This window comes from Hippocampus zosterae, chromosome 11 (assembly GCF_025434085.1).
Source record: "Hippocampus zosterae strain Florida chromosome 11, ASM2543408v3, whole genome shotgun sequence".
Lineage (NCBI taxonomy): Eukaryota > Metazoa > Chordata > Actinopteri > Syngnathiformes > Syngnathidae > Hippocampus > Hippocampus zosterae.
Genome location: NC_067461.1, coordinates 2641678 through 2667343, shown reverse-complemented (window position 1 = coordinate 2667343; position 25666 = coordinate 2641678). Strand labels below are relative to the sequence as shown.

The following is a 25666-nucleotide window of genomic DNA, read 5'->3' as shown; positions in this document are numbered from 1 at the left end:
TAGGTGACTTGAATAAATCACGGATTTAGGGCGCATTTTTTTGGAGGGGGGGCGCCTTCAAATAGGTGACTTGAATAAATCACGGATTTAGGGCGCATTTTTTTTGGGGGGGGCGCCTTCAAATAGGTGACTTATATAAATCACGGATTTAAGGCGCATTTTTTTGGGGGGGGGGCGCCTTCAAATAGGTGACTTGAATAAATCACGGATTTAGGGCGCATTTTTTTGGGGGGGGGCGCCTTCAAATAGGTGACTTATATAAATCACGGATTTAAGGCGCATTTTTTGGGGGGGGGCGCCTTCAAATAGGTGACTTGAATAAATCACGGATTTAGGGCGCATTTTTTGGGGGGGGGCGCCTTCAAATAGGTGACTTGAATAAATCACGGATTTAGGGCACATTTTTTGGGGGGGGCGCCTTCAAATAGGTGAATTGAATAAATCACGGATTTAGCGCGATTCCCGGGGGGGAGGGGGGGGGATCACTGCGTATATTCTTCTTGTGAGTGTTGTGTTTTTCCTCTGTAAATGCAGTATGAGGTTATTCGTGTATTCTGGAAGAGAAAATCAATAACACCAAGATGACACGCTTGGACTATCTCTAGGCAATGCTGCGAATGAAACACCAGAGCACACTGATGAGTGGGAGAAAAAAAAAAAAAAAAAAAAAAAGGAACGTCAGGAAAGGCAGCGGTGAATGAGTGAGTGACATCACTGAGGGGACGGGTGGGGGGGCAAGGGGGAGTCACGGGTTACAGAGCAGCGAGCTCAGTCTTCACCTGGAGTCATATTGAGGGAGCGGGGACGAGAAGCTGTAAAATAAACACACGGAGACAATGCAGGGAGAGGCGAAAAGCCCCGAAACCTCGTTTTAGTATCAAGGTTGACACCCGCCGTCGGGCCGTCGGGCTCTATGGCGACCAAAGACAAAACATCACACACTCCAACCGGGACGGAAAGCAGAAACGCGCCGACGACGAGTCTTCGGCAAATGATGGAGGAGCACATTAAGAGAAATGATGCGGCGGTTGTTTTGCGGGCAGAAGAGCCAAAATATTTAACATTTTTTCTCGTTTACTGCGGCTTCCCAGCCAGCTTTGTCACGGTGAGCACAGAAGTGAACTCCGGATGGTGTCCTTCGATTTATGACATGAGAATGTTAAGCGCCGTCCCGGAGTAGCGCAGCACGAAAAACTCGCATAAGCACTTGAAGGCCCTGCTGACGAGCGGCTTGGCGGCCATGCTTGCCTTGCCGTGTGCGCGCAGCTGCATAAACAATCGCGGGCCATGTTTGCGCACACTCCCTAAACATTCAGGCGCTCACCGGAACTCTTACCCAGAGTGGATGGGGCTGGATGCCACATTATGGCCGTGGTCCACGGTGTCCGGGGTCCAGCTGTAGCGCCGCATACATTCCGAGTTGTAGTCGCGGGTCACGGCCAAATGCTGCAAGCAGAAGGAGGTGCGTGTGAGAAGAATAATCGCTGGAAAGTTCTTTTCGGGAGTTCAAGTCACAAAAGTGAAGGTCATGCGTCATCAAGATGCATTAAAACAAGAGGCGAGGAAGGCCGACGGGTACATTAAATAATCATTTGGATCGTTTATGTAATACTGTAATGCAGGCATGTCCAAAGTCCGGCCCGGGGGCCAAATCCGGCCCGCGGTCGAATTTCATCCGGCCCTCGGCCCCCCGTCATAAAATCAGTGCCGTCTGGCCCGCAGGTTGGGCGCAATGGAACACGTGTTGCATTGACTGAGGTCTCGTAGACTGGTGAGTGATGTTTCATAGAGTACTGCTTCCCTCTAGTGGCTAAATGAGTAATAGCATTCACTAAATGAGTAATAGCATTTAGACACTAGAGGGCATCACTCACGAGTTAACAAGACATCACTCCGTGTTTATATTGACTGATGTAATATGATTGTTGAAATTAAAATAAAAATGGAAATGTGAAACAGACTGGCTTACTCAAATTTGCTGAACAATATTGTTGTTCAATGTAAAGAATGTCAGCCAAGGTCGGCCCCCCCCGACATTTTACCACATAAAATCTGGCCCCCTTGGCAAAAAGTTTGGACACCCCTGCTGTAATGTGTTCTACTTTCTTGATATGGTGGGTGTTGATTAGCATTTTTTTTTTTTAATCCGAAAATATTTCACTTTGTGTACAGTGAATCCATACAATATGGGCTTCAGTTTTTTTAATTGAACTCCTGACAAATATTTGCAACAATTTTCACTAAGACGCAAAAGCACATAATGGGTGTGAGCCACAAAAAAACCTGATGAACAAGAGAGATGATGGTGACCTGAAATAATGTTAACTTTTTTTTTTAAGAAATATACCTTATTTAGTGGGTCGACCAGGTAGGAAATGTCTTTACAGACGCTCTGAAGCTTCAGAAAGAGGAAAGAGTCAAGAGTTGCACTTCATCCCAATTCATTAATGTTTGCTTTGCAGTGAAAATGAGACATAGTTCGAATTCTACCACACAAAATGTCATGGATAAAATTTGAACTCATGAAAGTGAGTCCCTTTGACTGTCTGGCTTTGCTTGTAAAGGTGGTAAAATCATGTGGAGTTTGTATTTTGGCTGTTTGGGGGTCTTGGGCGATGTCGTCACTCGGCTCGCGGGGGCCCACATCGCAACTGCGATTATAATATGGGAGGCGATGGTTTCTGGTTTAGCTCCTGACCACCAAAACAAGAGTAGAACAGGCGGGGGGGGGGGGGGGGGGGAGCCCCGCAGTATGCCCTGAGATTTTTCCAAAACAAAACAAGAGACAGGAGAAGGGGGTGCGCTCCTGCTAGGTTTGAGTCATACCGCAAATTCACAAAAAAATTGAACAATTCACAAAAAACAAGCATAATATTGACACTTTTCAGGTGTGCGGGTGGGAAAGAAGGACTATAAGGACAGCGTTGTGCTTTACCGTGTCCTTGGTGGGGGCCAAGATCTCCTCGATCATCATGCTGTCCCGGGCGAAGGAGCTCCGGTTGAGGGTGTTGGACCTATCCGAACTGAAGGAGCGCAGGCTAAATGTTACCACGCAAGCCAGCGCCGCGCGGCAACAACAAGCGACAGACAGGTGGAAGGGAAACACAACACAGGACAGAAAGCGAGGAATTATGTTAATTCATGCAACCTCCAGGGAACATTTTCTTGTTTTTAAAATTTTTTTTTATAAGTGGACAGAGAGTGTCCAGAGAGGAAAATTAGGCGGAAAGGAGGATGCGAGTCTGGAGAGGCAGCTTATTAAGGAATGGAAATACTACACAACTACTACTACTACTACTACTACGACTAGCGCAGCACAATATTAGAAAAACACAAAGTCCCTCTCTGCCCCACTGTCACATGATGTTCCACAGGGTTCAATTTTGGGGCCCTTGTTGTTTTCATTGCATTTGATGTCTTTGGATGACAGTCAGATGGATGTCCCACGAAGCAAAAAGGGATTCTCTTTCCTCAGGCCACTTTTGTCCTGCCTGGGCCCACTCGGGTTTTATCAGAAGCCAATACTCTTGAATGAGGGTTTTTGTTGTACAAACTGTTTTTGTTGAGGTTAAATTTCCCCAGTGTGGGACGAATAAAGGATATCTTATCTCATCTTAATTACAGTGTGAAACGTAGCATTTGCGTGATGGATACATATTGGACATTTTGTGAAACTGTGAAATCTAGATCCATTTGAGTATGTTGTTGGGATTTTAATCAACAAATCGTTCATTTTTCAAAAGGAAGTGTATTTATTTTCTCTTCTTTTTTTACTCAGATTTAGATATTTTCAAAGATGTTCATTTAGATGTTCATTAGAGGTACTCCCGGCGGCTCATCAGCTAGTTCCTGCGGAAGGCTGGTAAGGTGGGCCTTCGGCCCACAAAAGTGTTGTTGCTTGGTTCAACTTTTTGTTCATCTTCATTGCTTATCGCGAAAATAAAGAGATGTTTAGCTCTACTAAATAACTAACACTTTCATTGCAATGCTTGTGGGTAGACAACATTTTTTCGCTAAGATGCCCGCGCGATCGTAGTGAGCCACTGCCTGAGCGGCGCAGTGGCGGCGCGCAGTGGCGGCGCGCAGCGGCGCAGTGAAGTAGGTACGTTTTGAAAAGGGACAGACGGAAGGACAGACCGCGTGCGGGACCACGCGCAATATATATATAGATCTGTGGATGTCAGATTTGGTTCCTATACATCATTTGATTCCATACTGTCCGCTGCAAATTTTGTGGAGTATCTCAAGCTAAAACTGAAACAAACATCTTTTCGGTTCAGTCTGCAGCACAAATTTGTGCTTTTTGGCTCATAAATAAAAGGGGGTCATAAAGACTACAGAGCGTTCCATGTGCCCTAAAAGACAAACCACTAAGCTGGCCATTTGTGATGGGGGGTCCGGGGAGGGGGGGGGGGGGGGAAATACAGAGCTCAGCATGTTTAGCGGAGGGGGGGGGGGGCAGTTGGGCACAAAGACAAACGCTTTTATTCACTGCCGTGTTACTCGGCAACTCTGAGCTGCCTAAATGGACTCGGTGGCAATTCCCAGTTGGAAGTGTCCCAAGCTAACATCCGTTTCAAATGGTCGCCTTTCCTTTCGAGTGGCTTCCCCTTGGTTTTGGTTACGCAACGTTTCAATCTGTATCCAGAGCGTCACATCACCTGCCTCTCTCGCTCTCTCCACATCACAACATCGTTGCCGGGTACTGATCAATCCATCCGAGGCATCGTCACCGATTTACGAGCACCGCGCAACTTACGACTTTGTTTACAGCTTGGCTGTCTTTCACAAGGTCCCCGCCGTTTCTCTCGCGGGCACTATTTCACCGGCCGCTACACTACATTAGAGCAAGCAGAGCGCTGCCAAAGTCGAAAAAGAAAGGGCAAAGAAACGCCGTCAATTTCACACACGATGACAATTGTAATCCGGCTCTCAGGGGGGCGAAAGGGAAAGTTAATGGGATTGGAAAAGGGCTACGGCTAGCTTGTGACACTGCCGCTAAACTGCTAAAAGATGGTAGTAAACCAGGGGCAGATAAGTCGCAAAGGCCAGTATATATTTTTTTCCATTTTTTATTGCCAGTATAATATTAATTCATCTTCCGAACCGCTTGATCCTCACTAGGGTCGCGGGGGGTGCTGGAGCCTATCCCAGCTGTCTTCGGGCAGTAGGCGGGGGACACCCTGAATCGGTTGCCAGCCAATCGCAGGGCACACAGAAACGAACAACCATCCACGCTCACATTCACACCTAGGGACAATTTGGAGTGTTCAATCAGCCTGCCACGCATGTTTTTGGAATGTGGGAGGAAACCGGAGCACCCGGAGAAAACCCACGCAGGGCCGGGGAGAATATGCAAACTCCACACAGGGAGGCCGGAGCTGGAATCGAACCCGGTACCTCTGCACTGTGAAGCCGACGTGCTAACCACTGGACTACTGGGCCGCCCTGCCAGTATAATATCAACACCCAAAATGCAGTATTTTCTGATTCGCTGACAAGTCCTTGACAAACAATATTCTTTCTTTTAAGTTGAGTTTCAGATAGGAGGTTTTGGCTATCGCTATGTAACAACTGGGTCTCGAGAGGGCCATCGAGTATAAAAATAAACAACCCGGTAATATTTTTATCTGCCAGTTTATGAAAACACGTCTGTCGGCGAGCCATTCTGCACTTCTGCCCCACCGTTAGGTAACAATGGCCCTAATTCACATAATAGCAAAGGAAGATTAGCTTTAGTATATTGCTAGCGCTAATGGGATCCAACAAACACACACAAAAACTCCCACATCAACTTTCTCTGCCCATCACACGACCAACTGGGGCGAAGATCCACACTCAGTTTCAGAGTCCAGCCTCTTGATTGCAATGCCCCCCCCCCCCCCCGCTATTGTGTCAAAACCAAACAATAAGCACAGCTGTAGTGACATTTGTTGGACGCACAGAAGTCTCTTTTTTGCCACAGTATAAAGTCTGCACAAAATGCTAACGCCCCCCCCCCCCCCAATCGTCATCATGGTAACAGAAGCCGGACGAGCCACTGGCCGGCCCAGCAGTATTTGAGACGGGGTATGCAGCCAATGACACACAAGGACAGGGACGACCCCTTTAACTGGCCTCATTTCAACAAGACAACATCTAGGGCAGGCATGTCCAAAGTCCGGCCCGGGGGCCAAATCCGGCCCGCGGTCGAATTTCATCCGGCCCTCGGCCCCTGACATAAAATCAGTACCGTCTGGCCCGCAGGTTGGGCGCAATGGAACACGTGTTGCATTGACTGAGGTCTCGTAGACTGGTGAGTGATGTTTCATAGAGTACTGCTTCCCTCTAGTGGCTAAATGAGTAATAGCATTCACTAAATGAGTAATAGCATTTAGACACTAGTGGGCATCACTGACGAGTTAACAAGACATCACTCCGTGTTTATATTGACTGATATGTCATATTTCAAATTCCTGTTTCAAATGAACCAAAAGAAATTCTTAAGATTGTTGAAATTAAAATAAAAATGGAAATGTGAAACAGACTGGCTTACTAAAATTTTTTGAACAATATTGTTGTTCAATGTAAAGAATGTCAGCCAAGGTCGGCCCCCCGACATTTTACCACATAAAATCTGGCCCCCTTGGCAAAAAGTTTGGACACCCCTGATCTAGGGTGTAAAGTGGCCTATAAATTATTTATTCTTGATTTTGTATTTTTATAGTATTGAAACATCTGGAGATTACAAAAAAAAAAAAAAAAAGCATGACGCGACTCCGTTAAGTGAGAAACTAACGATTCCTGTCCTGAACATGCGCATCTAATCCCTGGAAGTTGCCGCTGAAAAGAAAGCCACTGTGAACGTTACGAGATTAGTGCACAAAACTCAAAAAATGAAGACGGCTCGGCTAAACGGTTATCGCAGCAGAGACGGACGGCACTGCAAACTTTTTTTTTCCAGCATGTATGATGACTCGGGTAAACGGGTGAGCGGACAGAAGGTGATCACAACACTGCAACACGGGGACAAAACTACCATGAACAAACACCGGGTGGCACAAGACGCAGAGGGACGCTCTCGGTGGCGTGAAGGGATTTTTGGGGGGGGGTTGACACGGGGCGCCATTCAACAACTAAAGACTCCTCCAACACTGCTCTTGTCTTACCTGATTCTAGGGCTAGAGGGAGAGTTCAGATGCAGGGAAAAGAAAAGATAGGAAAGCGTCAAGCAAAGTCGGACTTTTTAAAGTCTCCACAAACTCCAATTTGTGTGTTTGCGAGGCAGAAGGCAAAAAAAACACAAAAGGCACAGAGAGGAAAAGAAGTTTGTACAATTTAAGTCAATCGATTCAAGCACAGATCATTTCAGGAATTTTTCATTTTAATAGAATGATTATCGGATGATTATCGGATATAATGATTATATGCAGATTATCGTAAGTGTTAAACCGTTACAACATTTACAATCACAAATACCGATGTGTGCGGAAACACAACGCTAGTCACTCAAGTGGCGAACATACACAACGAAAATCGGGCCGTATTTAACTATTCACCCAGCGACCAATCAAAAGTCAGCAAAAGTCCGATTATTATTATTGGATGCCTCTGACTGACTATGCCGAGCTGTCTTGCAAAGAGTGACTTTTCTTTGCCGAACTTCCTTTGAAAAATGTCGCAGAGCCGACGATTGTCGAAGTTAAACCCGTCCCGATATTTACAATCACAAATTCTTATCGGGATTTGTGATTGTCAATATCAAGTCTGCCCGACGACAAAGATCACAATCGTGAACATAGGGTCAAGGCGCTGGATCTCATTAGACTGTGCAGGTGTACCTAATGCTCTGGCCCGTTGCCAATGAGAGACTCAAACCTCGTTTCCACAAAAAAAAAAAAAAAAAAAAAAAAACGATCCACTTCCTGTTGCTATTTTTGTTTTTATCACTCTGACCTTCCACAGTGTGTCAATGTATTGACAGTCGCTGGTGTTTTTCACTGTATCGCTTCCTCAGGATTTCGATCCACATAGCAGTCCACTGAGCATACACCAGGTCAAGTATGCGGCTCATTAATTGCTCTAATTGGGGCAACTTGATAAACCCGCATTTGAACGAGGCCACGCAAAAAAAAAAAATGCTGAATCATTTTATCGGTTCCAATCGTTAAATGGAAACTTTCCAACAATGTAGCAGTGGACGTTGTTCCACCTGATATCATACATCTGTGTGTATACCAAACAGTGATGTATTTTTCTTATTTTTTTCCTGCATCTTCATCTTCACGAATGACAGACGGATGCCTACCTGGCCGAGCGGGCTGCGATGCTGAAGCCCAGGTAGCCCTCCTGTGGGAGAGAGTCATCCCCCAGCTCCTTGAGGTCCTGGGGCCGCAGGTACTTGTCCGTGTCGCAGGTCATAGCATCCTCACCTGACGGAGAGATAAGCATTGTAAAATATTTTAAACAGAAAAGTCGTCACTTATCAGACTTGAATCATGTTGGAGGCCTCGGGAGATTCATCTGCTCCATTTAGCACTGAATGCACCAGCAGAGAAAACTGCAACTTTTTTTTTCTCGCGAGACATGAAAGCGATAGACAGTCAACATGACAACATAAAAACATATATTTAGATATAAATGCATCCATATATAGCCTTAGTCACTCCACCCCCAAAAGCGCGAAGGCACAAATGACAGAATGGGCAGAAAAGTGCAGCAACACCACACCGCACCGCACCGCACCGCACCTCGATCGGCGGACCGGTGGACGATGACGCGCCGCTCCACGAAGCGGCCGGAGCGGCCACCGTGCTTGGCTTTCTCCCTCATGCCTGGAAGGTGGTTGCTCACTTCGCAGCCCTTGCCAACACTGCGCTGGTTCACCGCAGCCCCTCCCGTCTCGCCTTAGCCGGTGCCGCACTACGAGCGCACTCGAGTCCGACAAAAAGCGGCAGCCGTTGCGTTTCCGGTTTAACGTTTCACAACAAAACCTGGCAGGAGTACTTGTTTAACCGTTTGCTCAGACCCTCAATTTGCCGTCGTTTTAGAACGGAAAGCAAATGAAGTTAATTTAAGTGACTGCGGGGTTATTTTTCGCCGTTTGAGTCGACACTCGTGTAGTTGCTCGTGTAGGACCTTATGGATGACAAAACGAACGCTTAAGACACCATTTTCACCACTTGAGAAATACACGTACACGAGACGAACATTTATTTTGTGTCTGTCAGTGTTCGTATTACAGTACTATATATGGCATTCCAACACGAACGTCATTGTTTTATTTTCGGGGCTTTCACTTCCTGTTTTTCCTGGCCGCCACAGAAACGACTTTTCCGGTCTCATCAGTCAGTTTCTGATTTTCATATGCGACAATAATGCGCCAAATTTGCACGCCGCGTTCAACTAACGGTGGAATAGTCTTACGGGACGTTTCCGTCGAATTCGTCATTCAATTTCGAGGTGACTTACCGTTTTCTGACCCAGCCATAACTCCTTTTTTTTTATTATTATTTAAATGTTCCCAGTCATTTGTAATCTCAAGCGAAGCCGCCTTTACGCGTTGAAGTCTTCCAAAAATAGTTGTGCTCACGGTGCGCTACCAGAAAGGAGAAAGCGTAAAGTCCGGTGACATCTGACGTATGCAAAGTCCAAAGTTAATTCCCTTAAGAAAGCTCATCTCGTTGGCTTTAAGGAGTCGACACTGCTCTCCGCAAACATCTTTTCTGACGCACCAAGAAGGAGAAAGTGTCCGCCATTAACAAGCACGAACTGTCATCTCTCCTTCTTATATGCGGACGAGGGTCTCGCCAGTGGGCCACACATGCAAAGTTATGGTCGAAGAGGAGGAAACCGACTTCAAGCGATGTGAGGAAGTGAACTTGTCGCAAACTTTATACAAGAGTCGAATTGGACAACGCGTGGTAAACATCAAGTATTTAGAAGCATTTCTCGAGTGTGAGGTGTCAAACTTGCAAAGCGGATTAAGAGTGTTTTGAATTGTGAGTACTGTCACAGAATGGATTAAACACATAAATCAAGACACCACTGTACAATGAACACGTGTATATTTGCTGTTTAGGCTAATGTGACTCGAGGACTTTAATTTGGACAAAACGAGTGCTTTGTTGCACTCCTGTGGCATTTATCGGAAATTATAAACCTTTCCCGGGCTTTATCCACATAGCTAATAATGCGCTGTAGTAGTTGTAATGGTGCATTTACTTGTGCGTGATCCCCCCCCCCCCCCCCAGCACCCAAAAGCTCTTCGCAAAGCTGTTTTCGGCTCGGGTGTGAGTACCGCGAAAAGAAAAAGTTTAGAAACAAGAAGAAGTCGAGCCGAGCCGCACACAACAAAGCAAACCCACAACCCGAGCGGCTTCGACGGCGAGCTAATGAGCCGATACCTTCGTCGTCATCCGACATAGACTCCGCCTCCAGACTTTCAGGCACATTGGCCCAAACTGTGTGATTTGAATGCATACGCGGTGACACGTGCAGACACGTTAGGGCATCACAAGAGCACAGTACCATCGTGCAGTGCAGAAACAAACAAACAAACAAAAGAAATGGGAGGGGTGGGGGGGGGGGGTGCAAAGTAGGGTGATGTGAGCTTACCTTCGTCATCTGACATGTCCAGGAACTCATTCATGGTTTCTGGGACGTTGATTTTGTGTTTTTCCGTTGCACTCTGTCAACATGAGGGAGAAGGTGAGTAAGACGGTGAGTAATCCAAACAGTCATGGAAATGTTGCAAAATAATAATAATAATGACATGATTATTTGTCAACCTATAAAATGACAACAACAAAAGACTGGGCCAAAAATAATTAATTTCCAGATAGTTACGATGCTGACTCGATGCATGGCTCGAGTCATTCCCCCCCCCCAAGCCCATAACTGACGTGACAAACTGAGATTCGTCGCCTCATCTTTATCTTCTTCTCAAAAGCAGTGTTGATCTCAAATCCAAAGTGACTCAGCGCCGCCATCTACAGGGGTCTGTTAGTCATTACGGTGTTTTACAAACCTGAATTTCAAAGACGAGACGCCCCCCTTCCACGCCGACCCTTTGAAAAATGTACAGTGTGTGATGAAAATATTCGTTGGATTCCAATTGACGAATATAAATAAATGCGCTTAAGGGTTTAAAAAAAAAACAAACAAACGACAATAAATGCCTGTGCGTAGTGAATAGCTAATCCCAGTGTGAGGCAACCAAACAACCTTGATCGTTAAATTACATCTTCTAGCAGATGGACACACACACACACACACACACACACACACACACAGAGTTATTCTGATGCTTTCACAAGTTCGTCTTAATGACCTTACTACCAGCTCCAGTCTTCCCCATCTCACGTGTGTGTGTGTGTGTGTGAGAGAGAGATCAGTGTTCAAACAGCAGGCGACTTGAGGCGAAAACATAAGCGCCCATCTAAGCCCTCCTGATGGCACACGTGAGGCGGTGCGAGCGACCAGCACGCCGCTCACACAACAGGATATCCTCCTTTCCATTTATACGTTCACCGTTCTGCAATTTGACAATTAAAAAAAAAAAAAAAAAAATTGGGGTGCAATTCCACTCTCAACCACTAGATGTGTTGGGAATATGGGAGGAAACATGCAAACTCCATAAAGGAAGCCCGGAGAATGGAACCCAGGACCCAGAAAGACTTTGTAGGTGACCCAAATGTGATTTCCACCCACATTTATTCCACTCTGTGTCAGAAAACAGAATTTCCGTTTGTGCGGCGTCTCACCACAGTATTCAGGTTTTCGTCCGTCACGGGCCTCAGCGTGTCCACCACCGAGATGTAACCGAGGCGACGGGCGACGGCGAGCGCCGTGTTCCCGTTCTGAGAGTGAGCGACACACACACACACAGGAAGTCGGTCACACAACGGCGCGCCGAAAAAAAATAAAACGGCCCGGCGACCGGGCGCTTCCAACCGACCGCTGTGAGCTCGTTGGCCCCGGCGCCGTACTGCAGGAGGAGGTTGATGACGTGCGTGTGGCCCTGCTGAGCCGCCTGGTGCAGTGGCGTGTAACCATTCTGGACGCCCGCAGGGTGGGAGACGAGACAAGAGATGAATACGCGGACAACACGCAACTTTGTGAGCTTTTTTTTTTTCCATTGATTTATCTGTTACCCCCCCCCCCCACCCCACCCACCTTGGTTTTGCCGTTGACTCTGGCCTGATTCTGCAGCAGGAAGTTGGCCATCTTCGCGTTGCCGTAGTGACAGGCCACATGCAGCGGCGTGTAGTCCATCTGGGAGAAAGTGAGAGCGACCGTTGACTTACGTCAGACGTCTCGGCGCGTCCGTTCGGAAGCCTTCATTTTTGTCAAGCTCGCTTTTAAGACGGAACAAAGCTGTCTTCGGGCAATAGGCGGGGGACACCCTGAATCGGTCGCCAGCCAATCGCAGGGCACACAGAAACGAACAACCATTCGCACTCACACTCACACCTAGGGACAATTTAGAGCGTCCAATCAGCCTGCCACGCATGTTTTTGGAATGTGGGAGGAAACCGGAGCACCCGGAGAAAACCCACGCAGGCCCGGGGGGAACATGCAAACTCCAGGTCAATAACCATTTCACTGGAAACAACTGTATTGTGCACACACACACGCGGGCAACAGAATAACCGTCAACTTGCACACTTGGTGCTCTGTTTACTGGATGTGTGAACTAGGTTGAAGTGAATATAGGAGGTTCACTTACTGTACAACTGAAGATTTGAGTGCATCTGTATGCGCGTGGGTATATTTTTTTTTACAAATTACACTAGTCAACAGGAAATGTAGATGACTCGATGTATCCCTAAACGTATTTTTGACAGATTAAAAAAAACAAAACTTTTTTTTTTCTCTAGCATGCATCTTTTTTTTAATAGATATTTTCAATTTTGGTTTTCAAGTTTTACCTTTGAATAAGAACAAAAAAAAAACAAAAGATATTGCACGATACAGATGTTATTCATTCATTCATTCATCTTGCCTACCGCTTGATCCTCACTAGGGTCGCGGGAGGTGCTGGAGCCTATCCCAGCTGTCTCCGGGCAGCAGGCGGGGGACACCCTGAATCGGTCGCCAGCCAATCGCAGGGCACACAGAAACGAACAACCATTCGCACTCACACTCACAACTAGGGACAATTTAGAGTGTTCAATCAGCCTGCCACGCATGTTTTTGGAATGTGGGAGGAAACCGGAGCACCCGGAGAAAACCCACGCAGGCCTGGGGAGAACATGCAAACTCCGGGTCAATAACCATTTCACTGGAAACAACTGTATTGTGCACACACACACACACACACACACACGCGGGCAACAGAATAACCGTCAACTTGCACACTTGGTGCTCTGTTTACTGGATGTGTGAACTAGGTTGAAGTGAATATAGGAGGTTCACTTACTGTACAACTGAAGATTTGAGCGCATCTGTGTGCGCGTGGGGATATTTTTTTTACAAATTACACTAGTCAGCAGGAAATGTAGATGACTCGATGTATCCCTAAACGTATTTTTGACAGATTAAAAAAAACAAAACATTTTTTTTTCTCTGGCATGCATCTTTTTTTTATAGATATTTTCAATTTTGGTTTTCAAGTTTTACCTTTGAATAAAAACAAAAAAAAAACAAAAGATATTGCACGATACAGATGTTATTCATTCATTCATTCATCTTCCGAGCCGCTTGATCCTCACTAGGGTCGCGGGTGGGTGCTGGAGCCTATCCCAGCCGTCTCCGGGCAGCAGGCGGGGGACACCCTGAATTGGTTGCCAGCCAATCGCAGGGCACACAGAGACGAACAACCATCCGCGCTCACACTCGCACCGAGGGACACTTTGGAGTGTTCAATCAGCCTGCCATGCATATTTTTGGAATGTGGGAGGAAACCGGAGCACCCGGAGAAAACCCACGCAGGCCCGGGGAGAACATGCAAACTCCACACAGGGAGGCCGCAGCTGGAATCGAACCCGGTACCCCAGCGACACGCTTCTCGTCTCCAAGCAACTGCCACACGCATGTTGACAGGAAGTCCGTACCTTTGTTTGCGCGTTGACGTCAGCGCCGTGGTTGAGAAGAACTTCGGCAACATTGACCTTATCCTCCTGAGCCGCGAGGTGGAGCGGCGTAAGTCCGCTCTGAGCCGGGACACAAAGACGACGCTCCGGGGGGTGAGCTTGCGGATGACGGACGGCAGCGTCGGCGGGTTGTGAGCGACGTTACCTTGTTGCAAATGTTGACGTCGGCGCATTTGGCCAGCAGCAGCGAGACCAGGTCCACGCTGCCCTCCTGCGCCGCCAGGTGGATGGGGCCGATGCCCTGCCGCGTCACCGCGTTGGTGTCGGCGCCGTACTCCAGCAGCGTGGTGCCGATGTCCATTTGGTTCTTCTTGGCGGCGATGTGCAGCGGCGTGTAGCCGTTCTGAGACGGGGAGAAGCCGAGCGTTGGCGCGATGAGCTCTCAGATGTGGGATCGCTTCATACTGACTGGGCGGAGCTTATTGTGATGCGGCAAAAAATAGCCCAGCTTGGGTCGAAAAGGGATTGATCCGCTGCTTGGGTTCATTCATTCATTCACTCATCTTCCGAGCCGCTTCATCCTCACGAGGGTCGCGGGGGGTGCTGGAGCCTATCCCAGCTGTCTTCGGGCAGCAGGCGGGGGACACCCTGAATTGGTTGCCACACTGGCCTGGGGAGAACATGCAAACTCCACACAGGGAGGCCGGAGCTGGAATCGAACCCGGTACCTCTGCACTGTGAAGCCGACGTTCTAACCACTGGACTACCGGGCCGCCCTGCTTGGGTTAATTTTACCCAATTTTCTGGCTTGTTTTGTACCAAACGACACAATTTGTGTATCCATCCATCCATCATCTACCGCTTATCCGGGGCTGGGTCGCGGGGGCAACAGCTTTAGCAGGGAAGCCCAGACTTCCCTCTCCCTAGCTACTTCGTCCAGCTCTCCCCGGGGGATCCCGAGACGTTCCCAGGCCAGCTGGGTGACATAGTCTCTCCAGCGTGTCCTGGGTCTTCCTCGGGGTCTCCTCCTGGTGGGACATGCCCGGAACACCTCACCGGGGAGGCGCTCAGGAGGCATCCGAATCAGATGCCCAAGCCACCTCATCTGGCTCCTCTCGATGTGGAGGAGAAGCGGCTCGATTTACAAAAAAAATGTACAATTTTTGTAAATTGGGCCAAATCAGCTCAGTCACTTTTTGACCCAAATTGGGGGAATCGGAGGGAAAACGACTCCACGACACATCACCAAAGAGCACAGAGGCGAGCCAACAAATGGACATCCGCAGTGGAACAAAAGGGAGCTGTGACGTCATTTGCAGCCACGGCAGCAGCAGGCTCGCGCCCGTCAGACTTGCGTGTTTGCCCGTACCTTGGCGGCGGCGTGCGGGGAAGCTCCCTGATCCAGCAACAGCAGGGCTACTCTCTGATTATCGTAGTGGGCGGCGACATGCAGTGGAGTTAGCCCGCTCTGAAACACCCCACACACACACACACACACACACACACACACACATGCAACACAACCAGCGGCAGGTTAGAAGGTCAGGAATGGAGACACGCACGCACGGCGCTCAGCTGAGCCACGACAACAGCAAACGCAAGTTGAAACGCACCAGAGAGAATTGTGTGTGTGTGTGTGCGTTCATGCAAACATTTAGAAGAAATAAGATCATGTTCTAAAGCGGGATGGGTGAGGTTAAAAAAGGTCCTCATGTTTTGATCATGTTGCCCGAACGATGGGCCGCAGTTCAGACTTGACTGATATTAAGGTCAAGCTAAATGCTAACGGACGTGATGGCGCTCAGCCATCGCCAAATTAAAGCGTCGGCATCACGTCGACTTGAGGAATTGGCACGTGAAGGAACCGAGTGAACGGGACGCTTAAAAAAAAAAAAGCAATTTCAGGTCAAAGCGGTTTGGGTTCAAGAGTTGAGCTCGTTCTTTGCGTGGGCGCATCATCGACAGCGCAACACGTTGCATCAATGTCCCATCACTCCCGTTTTAGACGCAGAATCCCATAAAACAACATTTTGTAGCGTTTATCTCGGAAAGCCGCATGCTTGACCTGAGAAGTGCGATTTGTATTCAGAAAATAAAAATATTCACCACAGGGTTGTTTGATTTTATTTTATTTTTTATGTGTTGTTACTGCTCTTTTTTTAATAAATATTACAGATCAAATTGAGCGGTAAAAAAAAATAATTTGGAATAACACATTCAGCTGGCTTTATTTTTATTTTACGTATCGTCAGCAAATTGGCATGCTTGCCCGAATCATACTTTTGTAAAATAAAAGTTGATTTTCTATTTTAAAAAAAGAAATACCGTATTTTCACGACTATTCGACGCATCGTACTAATGGCCGCAGTCTCAGTAATGCGTGACATTTCTGTATTTTACACATACACAGGACGCATCGTACGAATGGGCGCAGTTTTACAGTGGTAAAACATACGCCAGCTTAAACATACGGCATGCATGCGCGCACTCTAACACGTTAGCTTGAAGCATACGGTAGCACGCCAAGACATACAGATAAGATAAAAACACGTTTTTAAAAAGGCAACGAAAGCAGAACTGAGTTTGGGTGTATTTTATTTAGCCATCGTACAATGTTCTCATGTTTTTCGATCAATCATCACCCAGAAATCCATCAAAGTCCTCATCCTCTGTATCAGAAGCAGAGGACTGCACATCTCAGTTGTCATTGAATGCATGCTAGTGTGAGTTGCTACGCATTGCCGAGCGGAAAGAAGGAGTACCAACAGCAAAGTCAACATTTCTCTCGTGTGAAGCTTTCCCACATTTGAAAGTAAAGAACAGAGCGAAACATGGTGGCAGCGCGTGTGTGTGTAGAAAGAATTGAACAATTGTGCAAGTACCGTAATCCATCAAAAACGCCGCGTTCCCTCTCGTTGTTGCGTATTGTGGCGTAACTCGCCAAGCGCTGCCTCTCACTCTTTGTAAAGTTGTGTTTGCCACCGATCATCCATTGTTCCCATGCCGTTTGCAACTTTACTTTGAACGCCCGGTTGATCCCAATGTCCAGCGGTTGGAGTTCTTTAGTCAAGCCTCCGGGAATAACGGCAAGCTCAGAGTTCATTTGCTTGACTTGTTTTTTCACCGCTGCTGTGAGATGGTCACGCATGCCAAAAGCATAACCGGTGGCTTTAAGTTTGAACTGAGCTTCGTAGGCGTGTCTTTTTGTCGAATTTATTTTCAGGGGTTCTTAGAAACCAAAACCGGAGTTGTTTTGCAACAATGCACATTGCCACACTCTATACAAGTGTTGGTACTGGCTTGAGGCGTCCACTTACACGCCCACCCTTCACCATTGGCGGACTAGCTTGTCTGTCCTCTCTCTCCCTCTCTCGCTCTCTCTCCCTCTCCATATATGTATATATACACGCCCACCCTTCCCTGATTGGCCGACTTCTTTCATGCCTGGCCACCGTCACTTCCGCCTTTTCTCTATATAAACAGCGTGTCGGCTGTCAGTCAGATTTTGGAACTCGGCGCATATAAAGGACGCTCCGCACCATAAGGCGTCCTGTCCATTTTGGAGAAAATTTAAGACTTTTAATGGCGCCTTATAGTCGTGAAAATACGGTACTTTTAAATCACGTGCTAGCGTAAAGAAGGGTCTGAAGATGCCTGGCGCTGAATGAGTTTAAAAAAAAAAGATTCATTTCAAGTCACACCCATGGGAACTAAAGCAGGCATGTCCAAAGTCCGGCCCGCGGGCCAAATCCGGCCCGCGGTCGAATTTCATCCGGCCCTCGGCCCCTGTCATAAAATCAGTGCCGTCTGGCCCGCAGGTTGGGCGCAATGGAACACGTGTTGCATTGACTGAGGTCTCGTAGACTGGTGAGTGATGTTTCATAGAGTACTGCTTCCCTCTAGTGGCTAAATGAGTAATAGCATTCACTAAATGAGTAATAGCATTTAGACACTAGAGGGCATCACTCACGAGTTAACAAGACATCACTCCGTGTTTATATTGACTGATGTCATATGATTGTTGAAATTAAAATAAAAATGGAAATGTGAAACCGACTGGCTTACTCAAATTTGTCGAACAATATTGTTGTTCAATGTAAAGAATGTCAGCCAAGGTCGGCCCCCCGACATTTTACCACATAAAATCTGGAACCCTTGGCAAAATGTTTGGACACCCCTGCCCTAAAGAGACACTTTGCTAGTTGTTTTTTTAAATTTTATGTTATTTTTTTAACGGACTCCTCACCTTTCCAGCAGCGTCAGGCGCAGCCCTCTTCTGCAGGAGCAGACTGGCCACCTCCATCTTGCCGTATTTCGCAGCCACGTGGAGCGGACTGAAACCTTTCTGTTGGAACGTCCAACCCCGAGAAAATTGAAGCTTTTAGGTGTGGAAAGTGACTTTTGACACGTTGGTGGCGAGCGCTCGAGAATCCTGCTTGAAAAATATTATTTTAGCTCCTCCCTCTGCTTAAACGCACTAAAACACACTTTTTAAACACGTTGTAAACGTGTTTAAATTTAAAAAGTGAAAAAAAAAATGAAAACAATTGTGATTGTAACATGTATCGAAAACCCTCTAAGTATTGTATAACGTGTACAGTGTCTGGGTGAATTCAATTTGTTCTAGTAGGCTTTTCCTGACACGTTTTGTGCCGTTGAACACCTAAAAAAAAAAAAAAAAAAAAAAAAAAAACGAGACACAAACCGAATCACCTTAACCGAATTTTTTTTCTGACAAGCTGTCCTTCGTCGCGCTCATCAAACGTACACCCGATCACGGTGCAACCCAACGGTTCTTGGGTGCAACTGGAAGACATGACGTCACATTTTTCCCACAGGAACGTGGGACTCCAGCATGTTCCGAAGCACTTGCCCTATTTTTAATTTGATGTCTTTTTTTTTTTTTTAATTTCCACTTGTACTCTCATTAAAAATTTTTATTCAGCTGGATATGAATCCTGTATCCATTTTTGCAAAGGATCACTCATTCATTCATTCATCTTCCATACCGCTTGATCCCCACTAGGGTCGCGGGGGGTGCTGGAGCCTATCCCAGCTGTCTCCGGGCAGTAGGCGGGGGACACCCTGAATCGGTTGCCAGCCAATCACAGGGCACACAGAAACGAACAACCATCCACGCTCACACTCACACTCACACCTAGGGACAATTTAGAGTGTTCAATCAGCCTGCCACGCATGTTTTTGGAACGTGGGAGGAAACCGGAGCACCCGGAGAAAAGCCACGCAGGCCCGGGGAGAACCTGAATCGGTTGCCAGCCAATCGCAGGGCACACAGAGACGAACAACCATCCACACTCACACTCACACCTAGCGACAATTTAGAGTGTTCAATCAGCCTGCCATGCATATTTTTGGAACGTGGGAGGAAACCGGAGCACCCGGAGAAAACCTACGCAGGCCCGGGGAGAACATGCAAACTCCACACAGGGAGGCCAGAGCTGGAATCGAACCCGGAGCACCCGGAGAAAACCCACGCAGGCCCGGGGAGAACATGCAAACTCCACACAGGGAGGCCGGAGCTGGAATCGAACCCGGTGCCTCTGCACTGTGAAGCCGACGTGCTAACCACTGGACTACCGGGCCGCCCCAGGATCACTCACTCTTCATGAATAATACAAACTGGAGGAATTTGATGGCGGCATCATTTCCTTGGGCGGTTGACTGGGCCGACGTCCCAAAAGATGCTATGTGCGCATGTGTGTCACGGTAATTGAGGGCGTGCACACCGAGGGGTTTAGCCTCCATTAATCTGTTCCACTGACAGAGGTCACCTTCACGACCCCCCCCCCCCCCCGCCCCAAAGGCAACATAGCGCACATGCTTACACCACTTCCATTATAAATGTCCTTCACAGCTTATGGCCGCCCTTAATAAAATGACCAACTTACATTTTTCTCGTAACCTGATTTTTTTTTTGTGTGTGTGTATTTTTTTTTTGGTACCTTCGTGGAGGAGGACAGCGAGGCTCCGTTCTCCAGGAGCATGGTGGCGACATCCTGGTGGCCTTCGCGGGCGGCCAGGTGGAGGGGCGTGTAGCCCGAGGTGGTGGCCGCGTTGGCCGAGGCGCCGCACTGCAGCAGCTGCTGCACGATGTCCACTTTGCCCAGACGACTGGAGATGTGCAGCGCCGTTTGGTCGTCCTGTCAGGTCGTATGATTTCAATGCCGGCTACACATTCCTCAAAAACGTGTTAGCTAGCGCCACCTGGCTTCGGTTGACCAAATTATTCGTTTTGTTTCAATTAATTTTTTTTTTTTTCCAGATCGGTACCAGTAGGAGTATTCACTTTTTGAGTTCTCGCGGATACCAAGTACCGATACCACTAGAAAATGTGATACATCCAATTTCATTTTACAGAATCCCCCCCCCCCCCCAAGAAAAGGTGAACAAAGCCCTTTTTTTCTGATGCAGATGATGATAATAAGCACACTTGTGCAACCACATTTCTTGTTTTTTAAATTTGATTTAATTCATTCATTCATTCATCTTCCTAACTGCTTGATCCTCACTAGGGTCGCGGGGGGTGCTGGAGCCTATCCCAGCTGTCTCCGGGCAGTAGGCGGGGGACACCCTGAATCGGTTGCCAGCCAATCGCAGGGCACACAGAGACGAACAACCATCCTCGCTCACATTCACACCTAGGGACAATTTAGAGTGTTCAATCAGCCTGCCGTGCATATTTTTGGAATGTTGGAGGAAACCGGAGCACCCGGAGAAATCCCACGCAGGCCCGTGGAGAACCTGAATCTGTTGCCAGCCAATCGCAGGGCACACAGAGACGAACAACCATTCACACTCACACTCACACCGAGGGACAATTTAGAGCGTCCAATCAGCCTGCCATGCATGTTTTTGTAATGTGGGAGGAAACCGGAGCACCCGGAGAAAACCCACGCAGGCCCGGGGAGAACATGCAAACTCCACACAGGGAGGCCGGAGCTGGAATCGAACCCGGTACCTCTGCACCGTGAAGCCGACGTGCCAACCACTGGACTACCGGGCCGCCAACTGATTTAATTTCTAATTTTTTTAATTGATTCTAAAAAAAAAATAATAATAATAAAAAACTGTAAAATGATTTAGACTGGTCTCATGTATTGATTTAACAATCCAACAGCGTTTGAAAAAGGGCGCGTTGACTTTTTTTTTTTTTAACGCATTCTATCTTCAGACCGCCCCACCTTGGACTTGGTCTCCACTTTGGCTCCGTTCTTGAGCAGGTATCGAACCACGTCGGCCTGGCCCGCCCTGGCTGCCATGTGGAGGGCCGTCTCGCCCCGCTGGGGAGGGACACACGCGGCCGGCGACAGTGAGCTTTATTGCTTTCCGCCAAAGAAAGTCGGCCAATTTCAACATGCGACAATGCGGCGATGATGCCCTCACCACGTTGGCGGTGTTGGGCGAAGCTCCGTGATGGGTGAGTGCGTGGACGATGTTCTCGTGGCCCATGAAGGCCGCCACGTGGATCGGCGTCAGGCCGGACTGCGGAGAAGAAGCGCGACCTTTAACCACTTTTGACTTTGATGTCTGATGGGATGCGAATCAAGATTGAGCACCTCGGTTACAGCCTGGATGGACGCTCCGTGCTTCAGCAGCAACTCCATCACTTTCGCTCGGTTCTTCTTGCAGGCGATGTGAAGCGGGGTGAAGCCATTCTGCGGAGGAATCAAAAGTCTGAGCCGACATGCGACAAGGGGACTTTCCACAACTGGAAAACATCTGGGACTGCAGACCAGAGCGGAATGAGAATTCCCCCCCCCCCCCCCCCCATCAGCTTGCACGCCTCTGATTCATCCTTCAATTCTTTTTATTCTTCCCTTCCCATATAATTCCCTCGCCGACGTGCGGTAGACCTCCCAAATCGAACAAGACCGAGTACAACGGCCGTCTGAAGAATTCTACCTTTGTAAAGTTGTAGAGCACAGGTGTCAAAGGTAAGGCCCGCGGGCCAAATCTGGCCCGCTACATCATTTTATGTGGCCCGCGAAAGCTAATCAAGCATGTCCACGTTCCAGGGTGCTTGAACCAAAATTTCAAATTGTGACATGCAATCCACAATAAGAGTCATTATTCTCGACTTCTGATTTTAAAACACGTTATTCGTCAATTTGGTGTGTGCTGTGTAATATGCGGAGGGCATGAAACATTTATATGGTTTCCCAAAATTCATAACAGCCCTACAAGGGAAACACCCGCGACAAAAAATAGTTTGACACGCCTGTTGTAGAGATTGTACTTGAAGTACATTCATTCATTCATCTTCTGTACCGCTTGATCCTCACTAGGGTCGCGGGGGGTGCTGGAGCCCATCCCAGCCGTCTCCGGGCAGTAGGCGGGGGACACCCTGAATCGGTTGCCAGCCAATCGCAGGGCACACATAGACGAACAACCATTCGCACTCACACTCACACCTAGGGACAATTTAGAGTGTTCAATCAGCCTGCCACGCATGTTTTTGGAATGTGGGAGGAAACCGGAGCACCCGGAGAAAACCCACGCAGGCCCGGGGAGAACATGCAAACTCCACACAGGGAGGCCGGAGCTGGAATCGAACCCGGTACCTCTGCACTGTGAAGCCGACGTGCTAACCACTGGACTAACGGGCCGCCCCTTGAAGTACATAAAATATGAAATTAAATGCCCCCCCCATGTCTTACCAGGGCCTTGGCGTTGGGGTTGGCCTTCTTGTCCACGATGAGCTTGGCCACCTTGTAGTGTCCGCAGTGAGCGGCCACGTGCAGCGCCGTCAGGTAGTCGTTGGTGACGTCGTCCACCGGCACGTCGTGCTGCAGCAGCAGCTGCACGCAGTTCAGGTGGTCCCCCTGAGTGGCCATGTGCAGCGGCGACAGGCCGTTCTGGGGTGGGATGGCGTGGAGGCAAGTAGGGGGGGGTGGGTGGGGGGGGAGAGAGAAAGAGAGAGAAACACGCAGACGGACACATAGACGGATGGATGGACAGACAGGCGGACAACAAGTCAGTCAGGTGGAGATCAGGCGCCGCGGGGAAAGACTGTGAAGGAAGTTTATGGGGAGGGGGGCTGTGGGAGCATTGTTATAATGAGGGCATTACAACAATGTCTACGTGGTTACATTGGTGGTCCCGCCAGGTCAAAGCGGCCGTGTTTTCTGTGCGGCTCGACGGTGCCGCACCGCGTCGCCATGGCAACAATAAAAGCGCTGCCGTGTGACTGGAAAAGTACGGGGAAGAGCTCATTCATTCACTTGTGCCGATACTTATTCAGAGTCTCACTGACAATGTGAACCCCCCCCCAAAAAAAATCATCTACACCGCTACCTTGAATTACGAGTTTATTTCGTTTCAAGATGACGCAAACAACAAAATGTTGGCATTTTTGGAAATCATCATGGATTCCAGGTCTGTGGTCACGCTCTTTCACAGATGTGCTTTCTACGGTGAATAACTATTGTGGTCAAACAGTTGTTTATATTGGGTGTAATTCCACAGCCGACCACTCGATGGCGGCACACTATTTACTTTGAGGGATCAGTCCAGCGTCACAATATTTTTGCATTAGCCACTGCTGTTTCTCTCTCTCTCTCTCTCTCTCTCTCTCTCTCTCTCTCTCTCTCTCTCTCTCTCTCTCTCTCTCTCTCTCTCTCTCTCTCTCTCTCTCTCTCTCTCTCTCTCTCTCTCTCTCTCTCTCTCTCTCTCTCTCTCTCTCTCTCTCTCTCTCTCTCTCTCTCTCTCTCTCTCTCTCTCTCTCTCTCTCTCTCTCTCTCTCTCTCTCTCTCTCTCTCTCTCTCTCTCTCTCTCTCTCTCTCTCTCTCTCTCTCTCGATATGTGTTAAAGCTTTTTAAACACTTTTAAAAATAAAATGCCGTAAATTCTGTAAAAACATGGCTAGTGTGTATCATCTGTATTTAAATTTTACCGATGTGTGAACTAATGATGGCCTGGTGATGTTGAAGTTCACCGCCGCTATCGAGCTCCGTAAGTGAAATTTCTGTTTGCAACCCTAACCAACAAAGCAACCGAGATACTGGAAAAAAACTCATAAGTCAAGGTAACATTGGACTCTCGTATATCGCTGCCCACGGGTTGAAAAACAAACTTGACTTTTAAGCATGTTTAGGACCTTTCCTGAACCACTGCTGCCCAGGAGCTACCTGGTCTTGGAGAGGATGGGAGCGCCTCTGTCCAGCAGAATTTCCACCACCTGTGCATGACCGCTTCTCGCCCCGCAGTGGAGGGGAGTCAGACCATCCTGCCAGGAGAACAAAGGAGGTTTTTAGTAGGGCCCAACTCATAGGGTTTTTTTATTTCCGGCCAATACAGATTCCGTTATTTGGCAGAATAAAATCAGGGCAGCCCGGTAGTCAGTGGTTAGCACGTCGGCTTCACAGTGCAGATGTACCGGGTTCGATTCCAGCTCTGGCCTCCCTGTGTGGAGTTTGCATGTTCTCCCCGGGCCTGCGTGGGTTTTCTCCGGGTGCTCCGGTTTCCTCCCACATTCCAAAAACATGCGTGGCAGGCTGATTGGACGCTCTAAATTGTCCCTAGGTGTGAATGTGAGCGTGGATGGTTGTTCGTCTCTGTGTGCCCTGTGATTGGCTGGCAACCGATTCAGGGTGTCCCCCGCCTACTGCCCGAAGACAGCTGGGATAGGCTCCAGCACCCCCCCGGACCCTAGTGAGGATCAAGCGGCTTGGAAGATGAATGAATGAATGAAAAAAAATCATTCATTCATTCATTCATCTTCCGAGCCGCAATAAACATATAAATTACAGGCAGAACATTTGACTGTTTTACACGACTCTGTTCTTGAGTATTTCTTTAACTTTAGAACAGAGAGGAAAATTGGCCCAAAACAAAATCTGCCAAATTTGGGAGATTTTTCTCTCCCCGTCATTTGATCGGTTGTCTTGTGTGTAAAAAACAAAATATAAGAAATTATTCAACACAATATGAAGTATTAAACTGTTTGCGCATCATGATGTGCATGAGCTAGCCACCAGGTGGCAGGGTAATCCAATCATCATCCTCATCATCATCATCATCATCATGCAGCCAATAATTGAATGTAGGTCTGACCGCATAACAGTCCTCACGCATGTGAGGACTGTTATGTCTGTCTACATGTGTTGCTGCACTGTTGAAGTTCAGTTGCTTGGAGCATTATGACCCCGCCATATCGATGCAGTGCATTAGCCCATCTATGGCATTTCCATTTGGGAAAAAAAATATTTTGTCACCTTGGTCTTGGCATCTATTTTGGAGCCTCGATCCAGTAGCAGCTTGACCATGTTACTGTTGCCTCTTTTGGAGGCCACGTGGAGCGGCGTGATGTCATTCTGAAGGCGGGGAAAGAGACAATGGCAAATTACTACAAGCAGTGGTTCGTTATTAGCGAGACACCAAAACAAACATCGTATGGCGTTTAATTACTATGATAGCGGCGTGCGTGTGGCTATTCCCGTTTGCAGGCCTCCTACTTGTACCGCGGCAACATGTGATTAAAGCCAGAAAGCCGCTCAAACGCTCCTCCAGACATTAGCTGATGCAATTATGGACTTGTGCTGACTCTGGTTCACTTAAGTCAAATGTGGAAACAAATTACAAGCCCGCAAGCAAATAACATTGGAACAAAATCTTGTTCTGGCTTTGGACTT

General features: G+C 47.9%; 2 protein-coding genes across 29 annotated transcripts in view; both read right to left on the bottom strand.

Moving 5' to 3' along the window:
- The window catches only part of LOC127610013 (ankyrin-3-like), a 48073-nt gene extending 25167 nt beyond the window's left edge, over positions 1 to 22906 (bottom strand). For 8 of the 28 annotated variants that reach the window (XM_052079670.1, XM_052079671.1, XM_052079683.1 and 5 more), the window contains exons 1-20: positions 22694 to 22906; positions 21593 to 21691; positions 21420 to 21518; positions 21218 to 21316; positions 19979 to 20176; positions 18262 to 18360; positions 15385 to 15483; positions 14221 to 14418; positions 14037 to 14135; positions 12157 to 12255; positions 11939 to 12037; positions 11745 to 11840; positions 10597 to 10669; positions 10386 to 10442; positions 8288 to 8411; positions 7149 to 7160; positions 2936 to 3038; positions 2348 to 2398; positions 1337 to 1446; positions 780 to 812 (exon numbers count right to left, since the gene is read on the bottom strand). In XM_052079670.1, coding sequence (XP_051935630.1) covers positions 780 to 812; positions 1337 to 1446; positions 2348 to 2398; positions 2936 to 3038; positions 7149 to 7160; positions 8288 to 8411; positions 10386 to 10442; positions 10597 to 10669; positions 11745 to 11840; positions 11939 to 12037; positions 12157 to 12255; positions 14037 to 14135; positions 14221 to 14418; positions 15385 to 15483; positions 18262 to 18360; positions 19979 to 20176; positions 21218 to 21316; positions 21420 to 21518; positions 21593 to 21691; positions 22694 to 22870 — 2024 coding nt within the window. In that variant the 5' untranslated portion in view covers positions 22871 to 22906. Of the gene's footprint in view, positions 1 to 779; positions 813 to 1336; positions 1447 to 2347; positions 2399 to 2935; positions 3039 to 7148; positions 7161 to 8287; positions 8412 to 8729; positions 9429 to 9450; positions 10220 to 10385; positions 10443 to 10596; positions 10670 to 11744; positions 11841 to 11938; positions 12038 to 12156; positions 12256 to 14036; positions 14136 to 14220; positions 14419 to 14928; positions 14933 to 15384; positions 15484 to 18261; positions 18361 to 19978; positions 20177 to 21217; positions 21317 to 21419; positions 21519 to 21592; positions 21692 to 22693 lie in introns of those variants that run through there. The other 20 variants (XM_052079687.1, XM_052079689.1, XM_052079690.1 and 17 more) reach the window with 18 other exon arrangements.
- A 928-nt stretch (positions 22907 to 23834) lies between these two features.
- The window catches only part of LOC127610055 (ankyrin-3-like), a 28494-nt gene continuing 26662 nt past the window's right edge, over positions 23835 to 25666 (bottom strand). Inside the window, 2 exon segments of the mRNA XM_052079783.1 lie at positions 23835 to 24261; positions 25250 to 25348. Coding sequence (XP_051935743.1) covers positions 24160 to 24261; positions 25250 to 25348 — 201 coding nt within the window. The 3' untranslated portion in view covers positions 23835 to 24159.